The sequence below is a fragment of the Eublepharis macularius genome, chromosome 1 (genome assembly GCF_028583425.1).
Source record: "Eublepharis macularius isolate TG4126 chromosome 1, MPM_Emac_v1.0, whole genome shotgun sequence".
Taxonomy (NCBI): Eukaryota; Metazoa; Chordata; class Lepidosauria; order Squamata; family Eublepharidae; genus Eublepharis; species Eublepharis macularius.
In genome coordinates this window covers 130,180,662-130,198,283 of record NC_072790.1, presented here as the reverse complement: position 1 = coordinate 130,198,283, position 17,622 = coordinate 130,180,662, and the positions used below count along the sequence as shown (strand labels likewise).

Genomic DNA, 17,622 nt, shown 5'->3' with positions numbered 1-17,622 from the left:
GGAACTTAATCTGTGTAGAAAAGCAGTATATAAGCACACTGTTACTAATATTATTACTGTAATTATTTAGAAAATTTTCTACAATTGCTGTATGAACAAATCCTGTCATACCAATTTTTAAAAAGGGCTCCAAAAGAGAATCTAGAAATTACAGGCCAGTTAGCCGAATGTCTGTATCAGGCAAATTAGTAGAGACTGTAAAAAAAGAATTATTTAGGCATATGTTGTTGTTGTTCCTAATCTGCCCTTCCTATGAATGGGCTCAAAGCAGAATACAACATATATAAGATAATATGAACATGTTAGTTTAAAAATAGATAAAAACATCAATAAATACAACAATACAATTCTAAAAGACTGCAGCACAGGTATTGTGCGACCCAACAATAACAGCAATCGATTGGGCCAGATGGCCAACTATTAGATGTTACCAGCACAGGGGATAATCCCCCCCCCCATGACAAGAGGCTGGTTTCATGGCCCACCCATCACAGCCACCATATACCTGACAGAATATCTCTGTCTTACAGGCCCAGCAGAAAGATGATAATTCCTGCTGGGCCTGGGTTTCTACAGACAGAAAGTTCCACCATGAGGGAGCCAGGGCTGAGAAGGCCCTGGTCCTGGTTGAGGCAAAGCAGACCTCTTTGGGGCCATGGACCACCAAGAAAAGTTTATCCATTGAACAGAATGTCCTCCAAGAAACATAGGGTGAGAGGTGGTCTCATAGATATGCTGATCCCAGTCCGCTAAGGGTTTTAAAGGTTAAGACCAAGACCTTGAACCTGATCCGGAATTCCACTGGGAGCCAGGACAGCTGGCACAATACTGGTGTTATATGTGCCCATAATGGAGTTCTGGTCAAAACATGTGCTGCCACATTCTGAACCAGCTGTAGCTTCCAGAGCAGGCCCAGAAGTAGCCTTGTGTAGAGCGAGTTACAAGAGTCCAACCTGGAGGTGACCATTTCATGGATCACCATTGCATGGTTGTAAGTCAAAAGGTAGGGGGAGAGTTGCCGAACCTGGCGAAGATGGAAAAACGCCAATGTGGCAACCACTGTGACCTGGGCCTCCATAGATAAAGAGGCATCCAGGATCAGACCCAAGCTTCTCACTGCTGGCACAGGTGCAAGCAGCATCCCATCAAGGGCTGGGAGCTGGATCCCAGACCCTAACAACCTGCTACCCAGGTGCAGGACTTTCGTCTTAGTAGGAATCATTTTCATTCGGCTCTGCTTTAACCATCCAGTAACAGCCTCCAAGGCCCTGGCCAAATTATCTGCGGTGGTACCTGGCCGGCCAGCCAGCCATCAACAGACAGTTGGGTGTCATCAGCGTACTGATGACAACCCAACCCAAAACTCTGCACCAACTGGGCAAAGGGGTGCCTGCTGAGAAAAAATTTGCTTGACTTCTACAAAGAGAAGTCTGCCTCACCAATCTTTTGAAGTTGTTTGAGAAAGTGAACAAGCATCTAGATTATAGTGACCCAGTAGAAATTATATACTTAGACTTTCAAAAGGCTTTTAACAAGGTATCTCACCAAAAACTTTGGAGTAAGCTTAACAGTCATAGGATAATAGAATGGGCCTCTTACAGATCAAAAATTGGTCAAATTACAGGAAGTAAAGAATAGGAATAAATGAAAAGTTGTTGCCATGGTAGGAAGTAAGCAGTGGGCTCGGTCTCAGAAGGATCAAATATTGGGGCTGTTGCTATTTAATTTGTTTGAAATGTTCTGGAACTGGGAGTGAGTAATGTAGTGGCCAAGTTTGCAGATGACATAAAGTTATTCAGGATGGTGAAAATGAAGGTTAACTGTGAAGAGGTACAGGAGGATTTCCACAAATTGGGTGAGTGGCAATGTGGCAAATGAAGTTCAGTTAGGTAAGTGTAAGGTGATACACAGTGGGGGGGAAAGACCCCAACTTTTAAATATATGTTAATATAATCTGAACTTGCTGAGACTGAGAGGGAAAGAGATCTTGGACTCATAGTGGATAGCAAATGCCAAACTCTATGCTGGGGTTTGAAAAGAAAAGGATTGAAAATAAAACTGCCAGTACATTTGTGTCTCTGGACATGAGAAGGATTCAGAACAGACTACCTTCTTTATACAATGAATAACTAATGTGGAATTTGCTGCCAGAGGATGTAGTGATGGCCTCAAGCATAGGGAGCTTTAAAAGGGGATTAGATTAAACAGATTCATGGCTACTAGCCGTAAGGACTAAAGCGACCCTCCACATCTAAAGGCAGTAAACCTGAATACCAGTGCCAGGAGACAACATCAAGGGAAGGCCTCAGCCTCTATGCCCTGTTGCTGGTCCTCCAGAGTAACTAGTTGGCCACTGTGCGAGACAGGATGTTGGACTAGATGGACCACTGGTCTTATCCAGCTGTGCTCTTCTTATGTTCTTAATCCCTTCATTTGTTGATACAGAGACTAACCTGCAAAATTAATGTTTCCAAAATGAAGGTAGCTGTGATTTTTTGTTTATGACATAAAGGCACGTTTTAAGTGAAGAAAACATACTTCACTAACGTACAGACTTAGGAAATAACCAGCCAGAAATTTATGTTTGTATTTTTGTGGGTCATTTTAAATTGATATTTATCTCTGTCTTCTCAAGATGGAGAAGTCAATAATGTTATTTAGGTCAGAATTGACATAAGTCCTTTAGGGAACACTGTACATTTGTTTTAGCAAACCTACTGGCATTACTGAATCATTCTTTTATACTTGCAGTAAGCTACAGTCCTTCATGCTGCAGCAACAGACCTTCCTAGAAAAATGTGAAACCTGGATGGAATTTTTGGTTCAGACTGAACAGAAATTGGCTACAGAGATTTCAGGAAGCTACCAGCTTCTTCTGGAACAGCAGAGGGCACATGAGGCAAGTCATAATGAAAGGCTGTGGCCTTGTAACTATACTGCTTGATCTATCAACCACTTGTTTTGCTTATTAACAGTGTATTGTGTGATTGGAAAACGTGCATAGATATTAGCCGAGGCAATTTCTGCACAGCCACAGTAAATATATTAATATAAAAAGGTCCATTTGTTATCAAAGGGATTGTTATGCTTGAAATCCATGAGTTTCCGGCTCACATGAAACACCACTCAAAGAAGTAGACTACACAGGAAAGAAAAGGTTGTAGTGGACAGTAATATGTGAACCGTAACATTTTTAAAGGAAAAAACTGGCACTTGCCTGCCCAACTTGGATAATAATATTATTAATGTTATAACTGTTCTCTATTTAAAAAGTAACTTTGCCAAATGGCAATTTCCACAGTATGTCTTGCTCAGACCCCTGGTCTCCTGTTAGTATAGCAAAGCTATATAGAAGTAATTCACAGATAGGGAATTTCCCTCCAACAATGATATTCACATTTGAATATAATGAGACTGCAACTGGACAGATGGACCTGTTCTGATGTAAATGTTATTTTTAATGTTTATTTACAAAATTTGTACCTGGTTTTCTGCCCTCATCAGGGCCCCCAAGGTAGCTAACAGATTAAAAACATACATAATGAAAATTTGTTTTATAAGCCTTTAAAACCAAACAAAAACACATCATTAAAAAACAAAGCTAAAATACAAAAACATAAAAACAAGTATTAAAACATATGGCAGGAAGGAAGGAATCACTGAAGGAGCACCAGACAAAACAACTGACAATTCTCCCTGTGGGGAGTTTTGGTGCCGCAACTGAGCATTTTCTCACCAGTATGTTTGGAGTAACCCTTGTTGTCACTAAAGAAAAAATTCCCTGTCAAAGCAGGATGTCCTGGCTGGGTCATACGCATTTAGGATCTCTTATGATACAGGAACATTTTCTTGTTAAAGAGAAATGTTTCTTGTTAAAGAGAAAGCCATTGTCTGTAGTAAGTGAGATTCATAACCTTTTTGAACAAACACATTTATCCTTCTGGCTAAAAATGTTAGATCCCATAGCATATTTCTTTGTGAGTGTTAAGTCTGTTCTAGTTTTTCAAGTAAGCTATTGCAGAAGGCTAACTACAAAGAATAAATTTTGTTGCCACTAGATGGCTCTTGGGAACAGACTGCAAACATCCCTATCAGTGTTCATCTGCAACACAGAGAGTTGCTGAATACTTTCAGACTTTTCCTAAAATTTCTTTTAGAAGTCTTTTATACTAATGTGTAAAAATTGCAAAACACGATTTATCATTTATAATACTTTGATGCTTTTGGCATCATGTAGTGGCTAGAGTGCTGAACTAGGTCCCAGAGGACCCATGTTCAAATTGCCACACTGCCTTGGAACCTTGTCAGGTGACCTTGGGACAGTCAGACACTCTCAGCCTAACTTACCTCATAGGATTGTTGTGAACATTAGTTGGATGAGAGTAGAATGAAGTAAGCTGCTTTGGATGCCCACTGAGGAGCAAGGTGGGGATATAAATGAACTAAAACAAAATAAATAAATAACTTCTGAAGCTATAGAATCAAGGTCAAAGGATCCACAAAAAGCAGCATATTTTGATCCTAAATTCTTAATTCATCATCTAGATTTTTATAGAACTGTATTTTGGGTTGGATGTATCTACAGCCTGTCACTTTTGAGATATTCCTACACAATCTTTAATTGTTTTGCAAGAGAGAGAGATTTTGTATCAAGAACACTTTGGAACAGAACTGTATTATGAATAAATATCAGATGCCATTTCTTTTGGAGTCCAGGCATTCAGTGCTTTTAAACTTACTTGATATTATTTGTTCATTTCTTATGCACTAGCTATTCCAGGCAGAGATGTTTAGTCGCCAGCAGATTTTACATTCCATCATTGTGGATGGTCAGCATCTTCTCGAGCAAGGACAGGTGGATGACAGGTGGGGTTATGCAGAACTTGATTTTTTATTTCTTATACCAGTTTCCATGGTTTTACTCTGTGGTTTCAGATATCTACAAAAACTCTGCAAAGCATCACAGACATCCTTGCTTTTCTGAGCAATTTCTACACATTTGTGTGTGTTCCACAAAAAAGTTGTAAAATAGATGCATATTGAGGTGATGGGAAGAGGGGTCGGCATATATGTTTTGTGATTTTACGTGCATCGCAATTTCCACTTCGATTTGCTGCTCAAGGTTTTCTGTCCCCACCCCTTTTATATGTGTGTATTGAATTGCTGTCAGGACCTATTTGTTTGGACAGAATATGACACAAGAAATATTCTGGGACTCTTTGGGATATTTGTCTGCAGGAGTATAATTTCACTATCCACACAAAAAATCAGATCTAGCAGATGATTTACTAGGCAATTTTTAGTGACTTGTCTCCGTTTTTATTACTACTTGACAGTTACCATTTTCAGTAGTTACACAAATTCCAGAATAAATAGTTCATTTTCAGTCTTCCGTGCATTCCCACATAGCCCTGCACATGCACAAGCTGGCCACCTGGGAGGATTTGTATAGCTGAAAGTATTTGAAGATGGTTCCCCCACCCCCAAGCACACATGCAACTATCTTTCCAACTAAAGAGCCCCATGCTCTAGGGAGGCCAAACCCCCTTTCCCTCAGTTCCTTCTTTGTTGCCATGAGGAAAGGAGCTTGTGTAGCTTTGTTCTTTATCCAGAGAGTTTTCTGAGGAAAATTCATATTTCATATTTCATCATTCTATTTTCCATGAAAGAAAATCATAAGGTTGTTCATATGGCTGATATGGCTTTATTTAAGAAGTGCACAGAATACCTTTCTAAAATGACCAAAATAGACAGCCATTCACTATGCCTTTTATGCCCTAGAGGGGCATAAAACTGGAGCTAGTAAACACTTCCATGTGTTTGCTCACAAAGATTGAGGGGAAAGAGTTACCCATTTGAAGGCAATGCTTTTGGACCAGGCATTGATTAGTGCCACTAGCCCAGCAGTAAAGACATCTGCCTCAACAGAGCACTCAGACTGTATGGACCCGATGCCTTTGGATCTGTTGTAATCAACAGCAGGTCCGTCAGTTCATCCTCTGTACCAATGCAAGCCTGAGTTGCCATACCTGAGTTTGGATTGGAATGGAAACTGCTTCCGACTGAGAGACTCATCAGAACCATCAACCCAAGCTCTGTTGGCCACACCAATGCAGATTGGATCTAGGTCAGATCTGCACCCAGGATGCTTTCAGTCACTCAGTGCTGGAAGTCTGAGTTGGAATGCTTTGGATCTGCCTGCTAAGAAGGTAAAGTCAAAGACTGAGCACGAACAGAAACAGAAGACTTCCACTGCAGAGTGGCCACCCAAGACTAGTGAATTCAGAGGTCCAGAGTAACAGCGTCTTAGTCGAGGTGCCGAAGGCACCTTCCATTAGGTCACAATCTCCCTCTACATTCCTGTCAGGGGATGAACTGGATCCAACCCGCAAGAAAGGCATCCCAGCCATTGGAGCCAACAGCACTCCACTCAGCATGGGGTATGGCCTAAATTGTGCCCACCCTGGTATCCATAATATATGCTGCCTCTATGTACACCAGACTGGGGTGAAATCTACTGCTCCATCCTGCACAGGGCTGCAATGTTTCTGACTACAAGGAAGACTAACATTGTATTGCTATTTGGATGCCTGCAGTCTTCATTCTCGGACCAGCAGTCAGATTCGGAGGAGGATGTGATAAGGTCCAAACATAGCACGAGTGTGCTGTCATATCCATCCCCGGATGACACAGTTGGGAATAAAAAAGTTATATTCTGAATGGAAGTTTTTAGACTCTATGCAGAGCAGATTATGAGGCTAGCTAAATTTCTGGATATCTATCTTTTATCCTCAGCAAAGCAATATAAATTCACACTAACAATGTTTACACTAACATGTTTTACATAAATATACAAGGTGGTACAGCTTCATTACTGCTCTGTGTGGAAATATTACAAATATGAAAAGAGGTAGTACAACATAGTGTTTCCCTGCATGTTATTCATACCACTGGCTGTATCAGTTTGAAAACAGATCTGCTAAGCAAACTTGGTTTCTCCAATCATGAGTGGTCTGTAAGGGGCACATGTCCAGCATATTTTCAACCAGTGGAGGTTTCCTGATGTGCTCCTCTTCACCACTAAGCACAAACCCAGCTCCCCCGCCCCTGTTTTTTTCTGGGCAGGGACCAACACTAAATCTTTCTCAAATACTGACAAGTCCCATGCATGAAAAGGGACACAATTTGGACTTAATTTTTACTCTGAGCCTTTGAGAGAGGCTCTTCTTTTGGAATTGGAGGTTTGGCCTCAACCATAGACTGACTGTTACCTGCTTCACTCAAGGGTGAATATGGCCCTCATATCCCACAAAATTGTGGGGGGGGGGGGCTCAACTAAAATGGTCTGCCCATGAAGGCTCATAGATCCTTCTGGATTTCAAGAAGCGCTGATCAAAAAGAGTCCAGTAGCACCTTTAAGACTAACCAATTTTATTTTAGCATAAGCTTTCAAGAATCAAGTTCTCTTCGTCAGATGCCTGATACAGGCATCTGACGAAGAGAACTTGATTCTCGAAAGCTTATGCTAAAATAAAATTGGTTAGTCTTAAAGGTGCTACTGGACTCTTTTTGATTTTGCCACCACAGACTAACACGGCTAACTTCTCTGCAAGAAGCGCTGAGAGATTTTAGAATTCCAAACTCAGGCTCTATTGAGTTGGTGGAAGCATGGAGTCTGAAGCTCCTAGAAGCAATTGACAAGATTGCTCCTTGCCAACCTCTCCCTCCCTTGCAGCGGAAATCAGCCCCATGGTTCACTGGAGAGCTGGGTGATCTAAAAAGTACTGGAAGACATCTGAAAAGATGCTGGCAGGAAACTCAAGCTGAATTTGATATAGCATGCTGCAGAGCCCATTGGAAGATTTATGAAACAGCGGTTACAGCAGCAAAGAAACGTTACTTTCTTTGGAATGCAACTGCCCAACCTGAGACTTTATTATGATGCAATCTGTCTGGTATGGTTGAAAGATTGGATGATGCTGAAAAATCGCAAATTGCTGGCCTTAGAGAGATACAAAAAATTGTTTGGATGGCATGCATATTTATGGTATGACAAAGTGAAAGCAGATTCTATGTTTTTGCACCATTATATTCGGAGAAGCCTCTTCACAATTTGGAAGAAGTACAAAGAATACCTACAAGAAGGAATTCCCTCCTGGGTGGTTCCATATGAAGTATTAGATCCAAGAACGGTCGATAATGAACAACAGTGTTTAACGTATAAGGAGATAACTCAAATAGAATCCTTTAAAATAAGAATAAGAACGCAACAAGAGATGTCTCCAAACTACGACTGGTTTCAATATAGACAAGTTAGAGATCTTTATTACTCAGACTGTGCGAAGGGAGGGATAAGGATGGAAGACTCAGAATTAGAGAAAGTAATTTTACAAGAAGACCAAAAGGAAATTTCTAAGGTCTACAAAGTGTTGTTAAAATGGTATACTGAAGATGAGACAGTCAAAGTGCAAATGGTGAAGTGGGCTATAAACTTTAACAAAGAAATAACAATGGAGGCGTGGGAATACTTGTGGAAACATACATTGAAAATCACGACATGTACCAATATTAAAGAGAATATTTACAAAATGATTTACCGTTGGTATCTGACGCCAAAGAAGATTGCGCTAGGGAACTCGAATATGTCTAATAAATGCTGGAAATGTAAAAAACATGAGGGATCAATGTATCATATGTGGTGGACTTGCGAGGTAGCTAGGCAGTACTGGGGGGAAATAATAAGAGTAATGAGTGAGATTTTACAATTTCAAGTTAACAAGAACCCAGAACTCCTGCTACTGAACTTGGGAATGGAAGACATCCCAGCACAACATAGGACATTGATATTCTATATGACGGCAGCAGCCAGACTTTTGTATGCGCAGAAGTGGAAAGTACAAGAAGTGCCAACTACTGAGGACTGGATTTACAAATTGCTGTACATGGCGGAGATGGACAAAATGACAAGAAAACTGAGAGACCTTGATCCAGGGCAGTTTAACACGGACTGGGGAAAGCTGAAACAATATTTGGTGAAAAAATGGGAGGTGGGAGGAGAACTGTGGCAGTTTGAAAATTATTGAGGTACACAGGAGGAGAGAAGTGACTATACCGAGGGGGTGGAGAGTTAATGGAAAAATTCTAAGCAACTTTATATGATTTTTAAGTATTATATTAAGTAGCAATAGCGTTGATACTATGTGAATTAATGGGATAGAAATTAACTAATCTATATTTTTGGAAAGATAACCGTATAACATAGAGTGAATATATACATACATACGTAAATTCAAAGATAGGTCTAATTGTTAGACTTATGGTATATGTATAGATAAAGAACAACATATAGAACAGAAGCCTAAGCAAATGACAATAAGTGTGTATAATAAGTATGTGTATAGAAGTATTGGAATTGATGTATAAAGGGGGGCAAATTGTTTGTCCCATATTGAAGAGAATAGAAGGAGTAAGATAAAACACAGGTTATCAAAATGAATATTATTAGTAGTTTTAATGAAGAAGATAGATTAAGAGGATTTTATTTATATGACAATTTATATGACAATTTATATGTGAAAGGAAGTGGAAATAGTGCTTAGAAGAATCTGAAAGTATATTATAATAAACAAATAAAATAAATATGAAGGAGTAGAGCGAAAGTGGATAGGGGGTTGGAAAACTGTTGGAAGTCAATAAAAAGGGGGGGGAGGGAGGGGGTTAGAATTAGAAAAAATTAAAGAATGTGATTATAATTGTTATTATATGTTTCTAATCCAATAAAAATTCTTTAAAAAAAAAAGAAGAAGAAACGTTACTTTTCTACAACAATTACATCAGCTAATTCATGTCCATCCCAATAGTTTAAGATATATCAACATCTTTTAACCCCTAAATCTGAACCATCACTGGTTCAAGAACTCAGTTAGCTGCAGCACCTTTGCAAATTTCTTTGCTAATAAAATAGCTCAAATACGCTCTGATCTGGATGCCTACTTGTAATGTAGGTGAGCCAGAAGAAATACTTAACACATTTGTCTGGTCCATTTCTGAATCATTTTAACCCAGTCACAGTTTATTTTATATTTTATATTTCAATTTATATACCACCCATCCCCCAGGGGAATCATTTTAACCCAGTCACAGTGACAGATACTGACAGAATTCTGGCATCTGTGAAGGCTGCTACTTGTAACCTGTAATCATTCTGGCTACTCAAATCTTCCAAAGACCACATAAAGGTGTCCTCAGTATCCATCATAAATCAGTCACTAAATCAAAGCACCTTCCCTCAGCCTCTCAACGAGGCAGTCCTCCACTCACTACTAAAAAAAAATCCGTCAAAAATGATGTAGCCAATGATTGCTTAATCTCTAATCTGCCCTTTCTGGGCAAAGTGGTTGAGAGAGCAGTAGCTAGCCACCTCCTGGCCTTCTTGGACAACTCTAGTGCCTTTGACCCTTTTCAGTCTGGTTTAAGGCCAGGCTATGGGACAGAAATGGCTCTAGTGGTTCTAGTTGATGACATCCTCCTAAATGTAGATAAAGGCCATGCTTCATTATTGCTCCTCCTAGATCTATTTGCAGCCTTTGACACACTAGACCATGCCATCATGTTGAGATGTTTGGAGGCAGAAGTAGGTATCAGGAGATGTGCCTTGGACTGGTTTAAATCATTCCTCATGGGACAAACTCAAAAGGGTTGCTGTTGCATACCAGCTGTTCTCAAAGTGGAATTATCTTGTGAGGTTCCACAAGGCACAATCTTATCTCCCATGTTATTCAACCTCTATGTAAAGCCTTTAGGAGAAATCATGCATAGCTATGGAACTGGATGCCACCAATATGCAGATGATATCCAGCTCTGTATCTCATTATCCAAATCTTCTGGTGATGCAATAGAGGTACTAAGTTGCTGCTTGATACTAAATAACATACTTTGTAAACCGCTTTAAATGGGTATGAAGTTGCCCTGAAGGGTGGTATATAAATCTGTTGTTGTTGTTACTGTTTTTCTCCTCAAATGGCTCAAGGCAAACAAATTTAAACTGAACCCAGACAAGACAGAGGTGATGCTGGCTGGGAAAGCAGAGATCTTGGAGGACATTGTGCTTCTGACCTTCAGTGGAATTCATTTGACCCTGGCTGACTCAGTTAAGAGCCTAGGAGTTATACTAGATCCAGCATTATTTATTTATTTATATCATATTTGTATTCCGCCCTCCCCGCAAGCAGGCTTAGGGTGGATAACAACCTTAAAATCATGTAAGCATGTAGATGCAACTGCAAACAAGTTCTTCTCCCAACTCAGACTAGCCAGGAAGATGGTCCCTTACCATGACATGGCCAATCTGGCCACAGGCATCCGTGGCAGAGTAACATCAAGATCAAGACTAGATTACTGTAATGCACTCTGCAGTAAGTAGCTTGCTAGACTCCTATGTGAGACTACACAGAAGACTGAAAATGAAAACAGGGTTGCACTTACCTGTAAATGTTGTTCATCCAGGTCTTCTGTGAAGGCACAGATACCCTCCCTTCTGCCCCACTGTGAGCTCTCTCTGGGAATATAATATGGAGGAGGCACTCACAGCAACACATAATTACTACAGAAAAGAGGGTGTAGCTTCCCCAGAGTTTGGGAGGATTTTGAGAGGAAAGCTGTCATGTATACAGTCAGGGGGAGAGGCACACCCTTTGAAGGCTTTCAGGTATACAAATCCAAGTGGCCAGTCTGTGCATGTGCAGTCCCATGTGTGCCACTATAGAAGACATCAGTGACCAACAATTACAGGTAAGTGCAATCCTGTTATACTTTTCTTTCTCGGGGGTTTCTTTCTGAAGGTAATAATGAAGGGTAAATTCTGAATTTCAGTAAGCAGACTAAGATGATGGTGTTAGGAAGATTTTAGACTTGTTGGGCACAAAGAATATTCCTTTGCAAGTAAAATTCTCTGATAGAACTGGACTAGTAGTATTTAAACCTCCAGTTGCTAATTTGAGGCTAGCAACTGGTATGAGACTTACTCTTGGGGAGACTCATCAGCAATGCACTGACTTCACCAGCAGAACTGTGATGACCCAAAAGTGATTTGACTGCACATCTGATGATGCTCTAGCATTTGCCCATATGAATGTTAGAGCATTGCCCAATGCAATAATAACACTTCTGGGACACGTCAGAAGTGACATCATAGCATCTGATGACAAGTGATGCCTCTTAGGTCGTGCCAGAAGTGACATCATGTCATTGGGTGATGCTGATAACACCCCCCCCCTTGTCCCCAGACTTTTTCTCCTTCTGTTCAAGTGAGTAGGGAAGTTTCCAGTTAAGCAGAAGACCTGGTTGCCACATTTTAAAATGAACACTGAATATGCAGGGAGAGTTTAGCCACAGCCTCAACAGAGTTCAAAGACGGATGATGATGAAAGAGCCTGCAAGCAGTTTATGACATGAAAAGTGGAACCAGCTGACTTCTTGCCTCTTTGCTTACCACATCCTCATATGGTTTACATTTTGTCTGGTAGGATACCTGCCTGATATGGCTTCTGATTTAGCAACCACAGGCAAAATGAACAAAAAGTCGGACTTATTTTCAAGGGTCCTCTTGCTGAAACATTGGAAGGGTCTATATGTTCATTAAAACCCTCAAAAATGAGGTGGGGTGGAGTTAAAAAGCCCCCAAAGACACCTCTGCTGCAGTAGAGGGGGAAAGACAACTGAGAGCCTTCTCTTCCTCTCCACCCACAGGGAAGCAACAGTTCTGGAGGTGAGTGGGTGGGTAAGCAGAAGCCTTCTCACCCACCTGCCCACCATCTCTCTCCTCTCTCTAGTCACCCAAGTTTCTTTAACATTTGGTTGCTTACACCTACTATTTCCAAATCCTACTTTAAGATCAGAACAGCTAAAATAATTGCAGAAAGCATGGTCTACAGCTCTGATTACGCAGTCGCATTGTGATATTACATCATTACACTCTCTCTCCCTCCCTCCCCCCCCCCCCAGTTCGGAGGAAAATCTGCCTTCTGCTGATGTGGCCCTGGTTGGTGGATTTAAGTATTCACAGATGGGGCTTGTAGGGAATACCAAAAACCTGGTGGAATCTTGTGGCTTTTCAGACATCTTTGTCATACTTCTCATTTTCCTGCCCTGCTTCTGTCAGTAAGATTCAACGATATGGATTTGAGAATAGTAGGGGTAAGCAACCAAGTGTTAAAGGGACTCTTAAGTGACTATAAAAATGGGACTCTTAGGTTCATAGGCAACCACATCATCAGTTTGTAGAAACCAGAACTTTTTGAATTCAGTTTGTTGATTCAGATTTATGGGAGGATTACATTACTCTTTCATCTTGTGTTCCATTTTCTTGCAGGGTTGAATTTAATCTGAAACTGGCCCTTCTCAGTAACCAATGGCAGGGAGTGATTCGCAGAGCTCAGCAGAGGAGGGGTATCATTGACAGTCAGATCCACCAATGGCAACGCTACAGAGACATGGCAGAGAAACTGCGCAAATGGCTAGTGGAAGTATCTAGTCAGACTGTGTGTGGGCTAGACAATTTTCCCATCCCACTGCAGCAAGCTAAAGTGCTGTTGGATGAAATGCAGGTAAATCTTGGCATACCCTCTGTTATGATTCCAAGTAAATGTGTGCATGTGTCTTTAAATGCTTGGTTTGAGCTAGGTGAAGAGTGGGGATGAAAGAGGAATGAGTGAGCGATATGATTGGTTGACTGAGATTGTGGGCGGAGAGAATGCAGTTTAGACTGACAGCGCATGGAGAAAGGTTTCAGTCAGAAGAAAGCAGGCTAGCTGTGTGCTGCCTGAATATGTTGAAGTGTTTATGACATAAATATAACCTGTGTGGAACCTGAACTGAGCATGTTTGTGAAAGGACACTCAGTCAGGGAAAGAGAGGCCAGCTGTGTGCTGCCTAAGCAGGTTTAATATTTCTGTGAATGAGAGTCAGAGAAAGAGAGGCTAGCTGTGTGCTGCCTATATTTGAAGTATTTGTGAGAGAACTATTGAGTCTAGTGAAGGAGGCTAACTGTGTGTGAAGCCTTAGAAGAGATCTGTGTGAATGAGTTTATAGGAAGTAACTTTAAGAACTGAGAACTACTTTTATGAAACCAATACGCTTCTTGAAAAATAAATATTTATTTTGTTTTGTTATATCCCAGTGTAGCTGTCATTGCTATATCCCATTCATATCCTCAGGGCCACATAGAACCACGAAGGAGCCTGACGCTTAAACATGTTACCAAAGGGGAAATTTGAATAAAATATTTTGGAATAATATATTCCTGGTGGCAGCAAACTACCCAGAGGGTGTAAGGGGAAGATTAAAAGAAAAATCTACCCCGAAGAAAGTACAGGTCATAACACCCTCCAAGTAACTGAATGTTTTATCCATTTCATTAAAGTAGTTTAATATTAATTCTATAGTGCTGTAATTGACTGCAGTTGTTGAGTTACGTAAAAGCCGCATACTAGAAAAAGTTGCTTTTATGCACCAGTAGTAGCTACTGTTGACATCTGCAGCATAACATCCGAATATGAGGATGTCTCGTGGTCTGTACTTAATTGCCATTTATTTCTAATATTTCCTGTAATTTTGCTGTTCTAGGTTTCAAGCATAGTTACAGGAGGCAGCTGTGTTGGTCTGCAGTAGAACAGCAGGATTTGAGTTCAGTAGCACCTTAGAGACTAGGGGTGTATAATTCGGTATTTATATATACTGAATATATACCTGGATAATGGCTTGATCAGCATTCTATGGGTATACCGAATCAAATTAGAGAATCCCAAATAAAATAAGGATACTGAATACCTTAATGCTGGATAAAACCAAACTTGTATTGGGATCCATAGAATTGGACCCCAGAGTCCTATCTTCCTGAAACTTGGGGGGTCTTTAGTGGACAGGAAAGACTAAGTTCACTGCAAGTTTGCTAGAGTTGGCTTGAAAAATGCCCTCCCAGTTTCCTGGATAGTTTCTCCCATAGGGAATAATGTCCAAAGACATCCGGGTTCTCTAATCAAACCAAGTCCAATTAGAGAATCTGACCCAGATATCAAGAATATCGAATATTTATGATATTTTTGATATCCAGATCCAAATGATAGTGTTGTTGTTGTTGTTGTTTTTGCACACCCCTATTAGAGACCAACCTTGTTGAAAATCTTGTTGGTCTCTAAGGTGCTACTGGACTCAAATCCAGGTTTCAAATATGTTTTGTTTTTAGAGAGTTTCACAGCTAAAACATTAAACAACCTTGAATTTTCATGCTGCTTATTATCAAATGTAATTTTCATATAAGCAAAATATGGCAGATACAAAATATACAGTGCCATCCTAAGAATACTTTCCTAGGAGTAGACTCCATTAAAAAGATGTCAGTACAGTTCTGAGGAGACCTGCATAAGATTGAGCTAACTGGAAAAAAGAACTCTACAGGAAGAGTGTCTTTCCTGCAGTTATAATAATAAACAGAAAGAGAAGGATAAAACTCCTAATTTGTTGGTGAGAAGGGGGAACTACAAAGCATTGTGTTCTTTTTTTAAGTTTCCAGGCTTCTAATGACTATAGGGTTTTTATGTAAAAATGGAAGCATTTGATGCTGAAACATTACCAAAGTCAAGTATTTTGTAGACCTGATCAATACTGAATGGGAGACAAGCTGGAGTCCTGTATAAGCATCTTTGACCTTTCTTCAGGGAGTTATTAATAAAAGAATAATAAACAAAAATACTTCTTATATGTTCTGTTCAACTCCGTAACCACAGTCATCATTAGGTGAGGAAGGACTCTCACTGAATGGTTGGCAGGAGACCCATAGGTAGAGGGAACAAAAGGGAAGATATTGGAAAATAATGTAATTAAGAACCGGGAAAGGACTTGCAAAGAGAAAAAAAAGCAATGATAAGAGAAAAAAGAAACCACTTACCCTGGAAAAGCAAATGAATGTCCAACGATATTTCTGCTAAGAAACCTCAGCACTGTAAATATTGCTTGGTTTTTCCTTAACTAATTTGGTAGATCTTTCCCTCAAAACTTAAGAAACCTTGTCCTATACTAAAAAGAAGAGTATTTCTTACTAGCCTGAGATTTAGGATAGTTCTGTTCCATCTAAGAAAATATTACAAAAGTAATGCTTGGGAAATGTCATTGATGATTTTCACAGTTTAAAGAAAAAGGTCTTCTTCGTCAACAAGGCAGCTACATTTTAACCGTAGAAGGAGGGAAACAGCTATTACTGTGTGCAGATGGTGAGACAGAAGCAGCCCTACAGACTGAACTTACAGAAATCCAGGAGCGCTGGAAATTGACCAACCTCCGACTTGAAGAACAGAAGAAACAGCTTACATTCTTGTTAAAAGTAAGTTTACATCATGAATTTAGAGCCTCAAATAATAATGTTATACCCCTTTGGGAATGGCATTACATTCTCCCCATGTGCTTGTTGTTTTTCATTCGTGTGTGTGTATGTGTGTGTTTGGCTTATGGTTACCTTATGAAAGACCTCCAAAAACGTCCTATAATTAACAGCCCTGGCCTGATCTTGCAAACTAGAGGTCATGGCTTCTTTACTGAACCAAGCCATCATATTTTGGGTCTTTGTCTTTTCTTACTTTCTTCCACTTTTCTTAGCATTATTGTGTTTTCCAGTGAGTCTTGCCTCCTCATGATGTGACCAAAATACTATAGTCTCAGTTTTGTCATTTTGTTTTGTTTACAATGGTACTATTATTATACTGCGTCATTTTTTTTCTTCTACGTATCTGATGTTTCAGTAATTCTGCCAATAAATGAGGAATTATGGAGAAATCTATCCTAGTGTTCTATCTTTTGATGGTCAGCTCTTTAAAGATATATTTAGCATTAGTCTGCATACCTTAAGTGTGTCTGACTGTTTGGGTTTTTTTTTTTTCACAATCTTAACCTTAAGCGTTTTCGGTTACAAAAAGGCAGATATGACTTGTGGATATTTTGAACATAAGGTTGCATCTTATGCTTCTGTCATGCTGATGGTAGAGTTTTGTGGTGGTATAAGATCCTCTTCTGCTGGCAGGAAGTTTCTTCAGCCAGAAAGCTCTTTGGCTTGGCTTGTTGCTGGATCACTTTAAACCTCCCCTCTGCCTTGATAAACTTTATTTAGGATTGCAAACAAATAGAACCTCTGTCAAAAATATTGACTATAAAGTAGACATTTAAAGAAATAATGTGCTTTCTTGAGTTTATAGAGTAGTTTATATAGCCTGAAGTGCAGAGGTTATGTCTGAAATCTTTTGAAAATAAGTTCAGTATGCACAAGATGGGCTATAAAAATTCTGCTTAGCATACACTTTGAATTAAAACTATTTTCCTGTTGAAGCTATGAATAGAGATGGACTAAGAGTATCATCTCTGTATTCTTAATCTATCCCTTAACAAGTTTTATATAATGTTTTTTTAAAAAAAACTTCTAGTTCAAATTCTGCCCTTTTTGCCATGTTGCAACTTACTATTTTAAACCACTTCTGCATAAAGCCACAAGTGGACTTATGTAACTTGCATACTGAAAGCCTTCACATTAAGAACTGAGTACTGCATTTTAGAAACAGCTTTTGCAGGACTGTTCTACAA

The 17,622-nt window shown here is 39.8% G+C and overlaps 1 protein-coding gene across 1 annotated transcript in view; it reads left to right on the top strand.

Annotated features, from left to right (window-relative positions):
* SYNE1 (spectrin repeat containing nuclear envelope protein 1) overlaps positions 1–17,622 on the top strand; it is a 471,821-nt gene that overhangs the window by 347,289 nt on the left and 106,910 nt on the right. The window contains exons 118-121 of the mRNA XM_055002895.1: positions 2,752–2,899; positions 4,772–4,866; positions 13,370–13,604; positions 16,181–16,375. Of these exons, the coding sequence (XP_054858870.1) occupies positions 2,752–2,899; positions 4,772–4,866; positions 13,370–13,604; positions 16,181–16,375 (673 nt within the window). The remainder of the gene's footprint in view (positions 1–2,751; positions 2,900–4,771; positions 4,867–13,369; positions 13,605–16,180; positions 16,376–17,622) is intronic.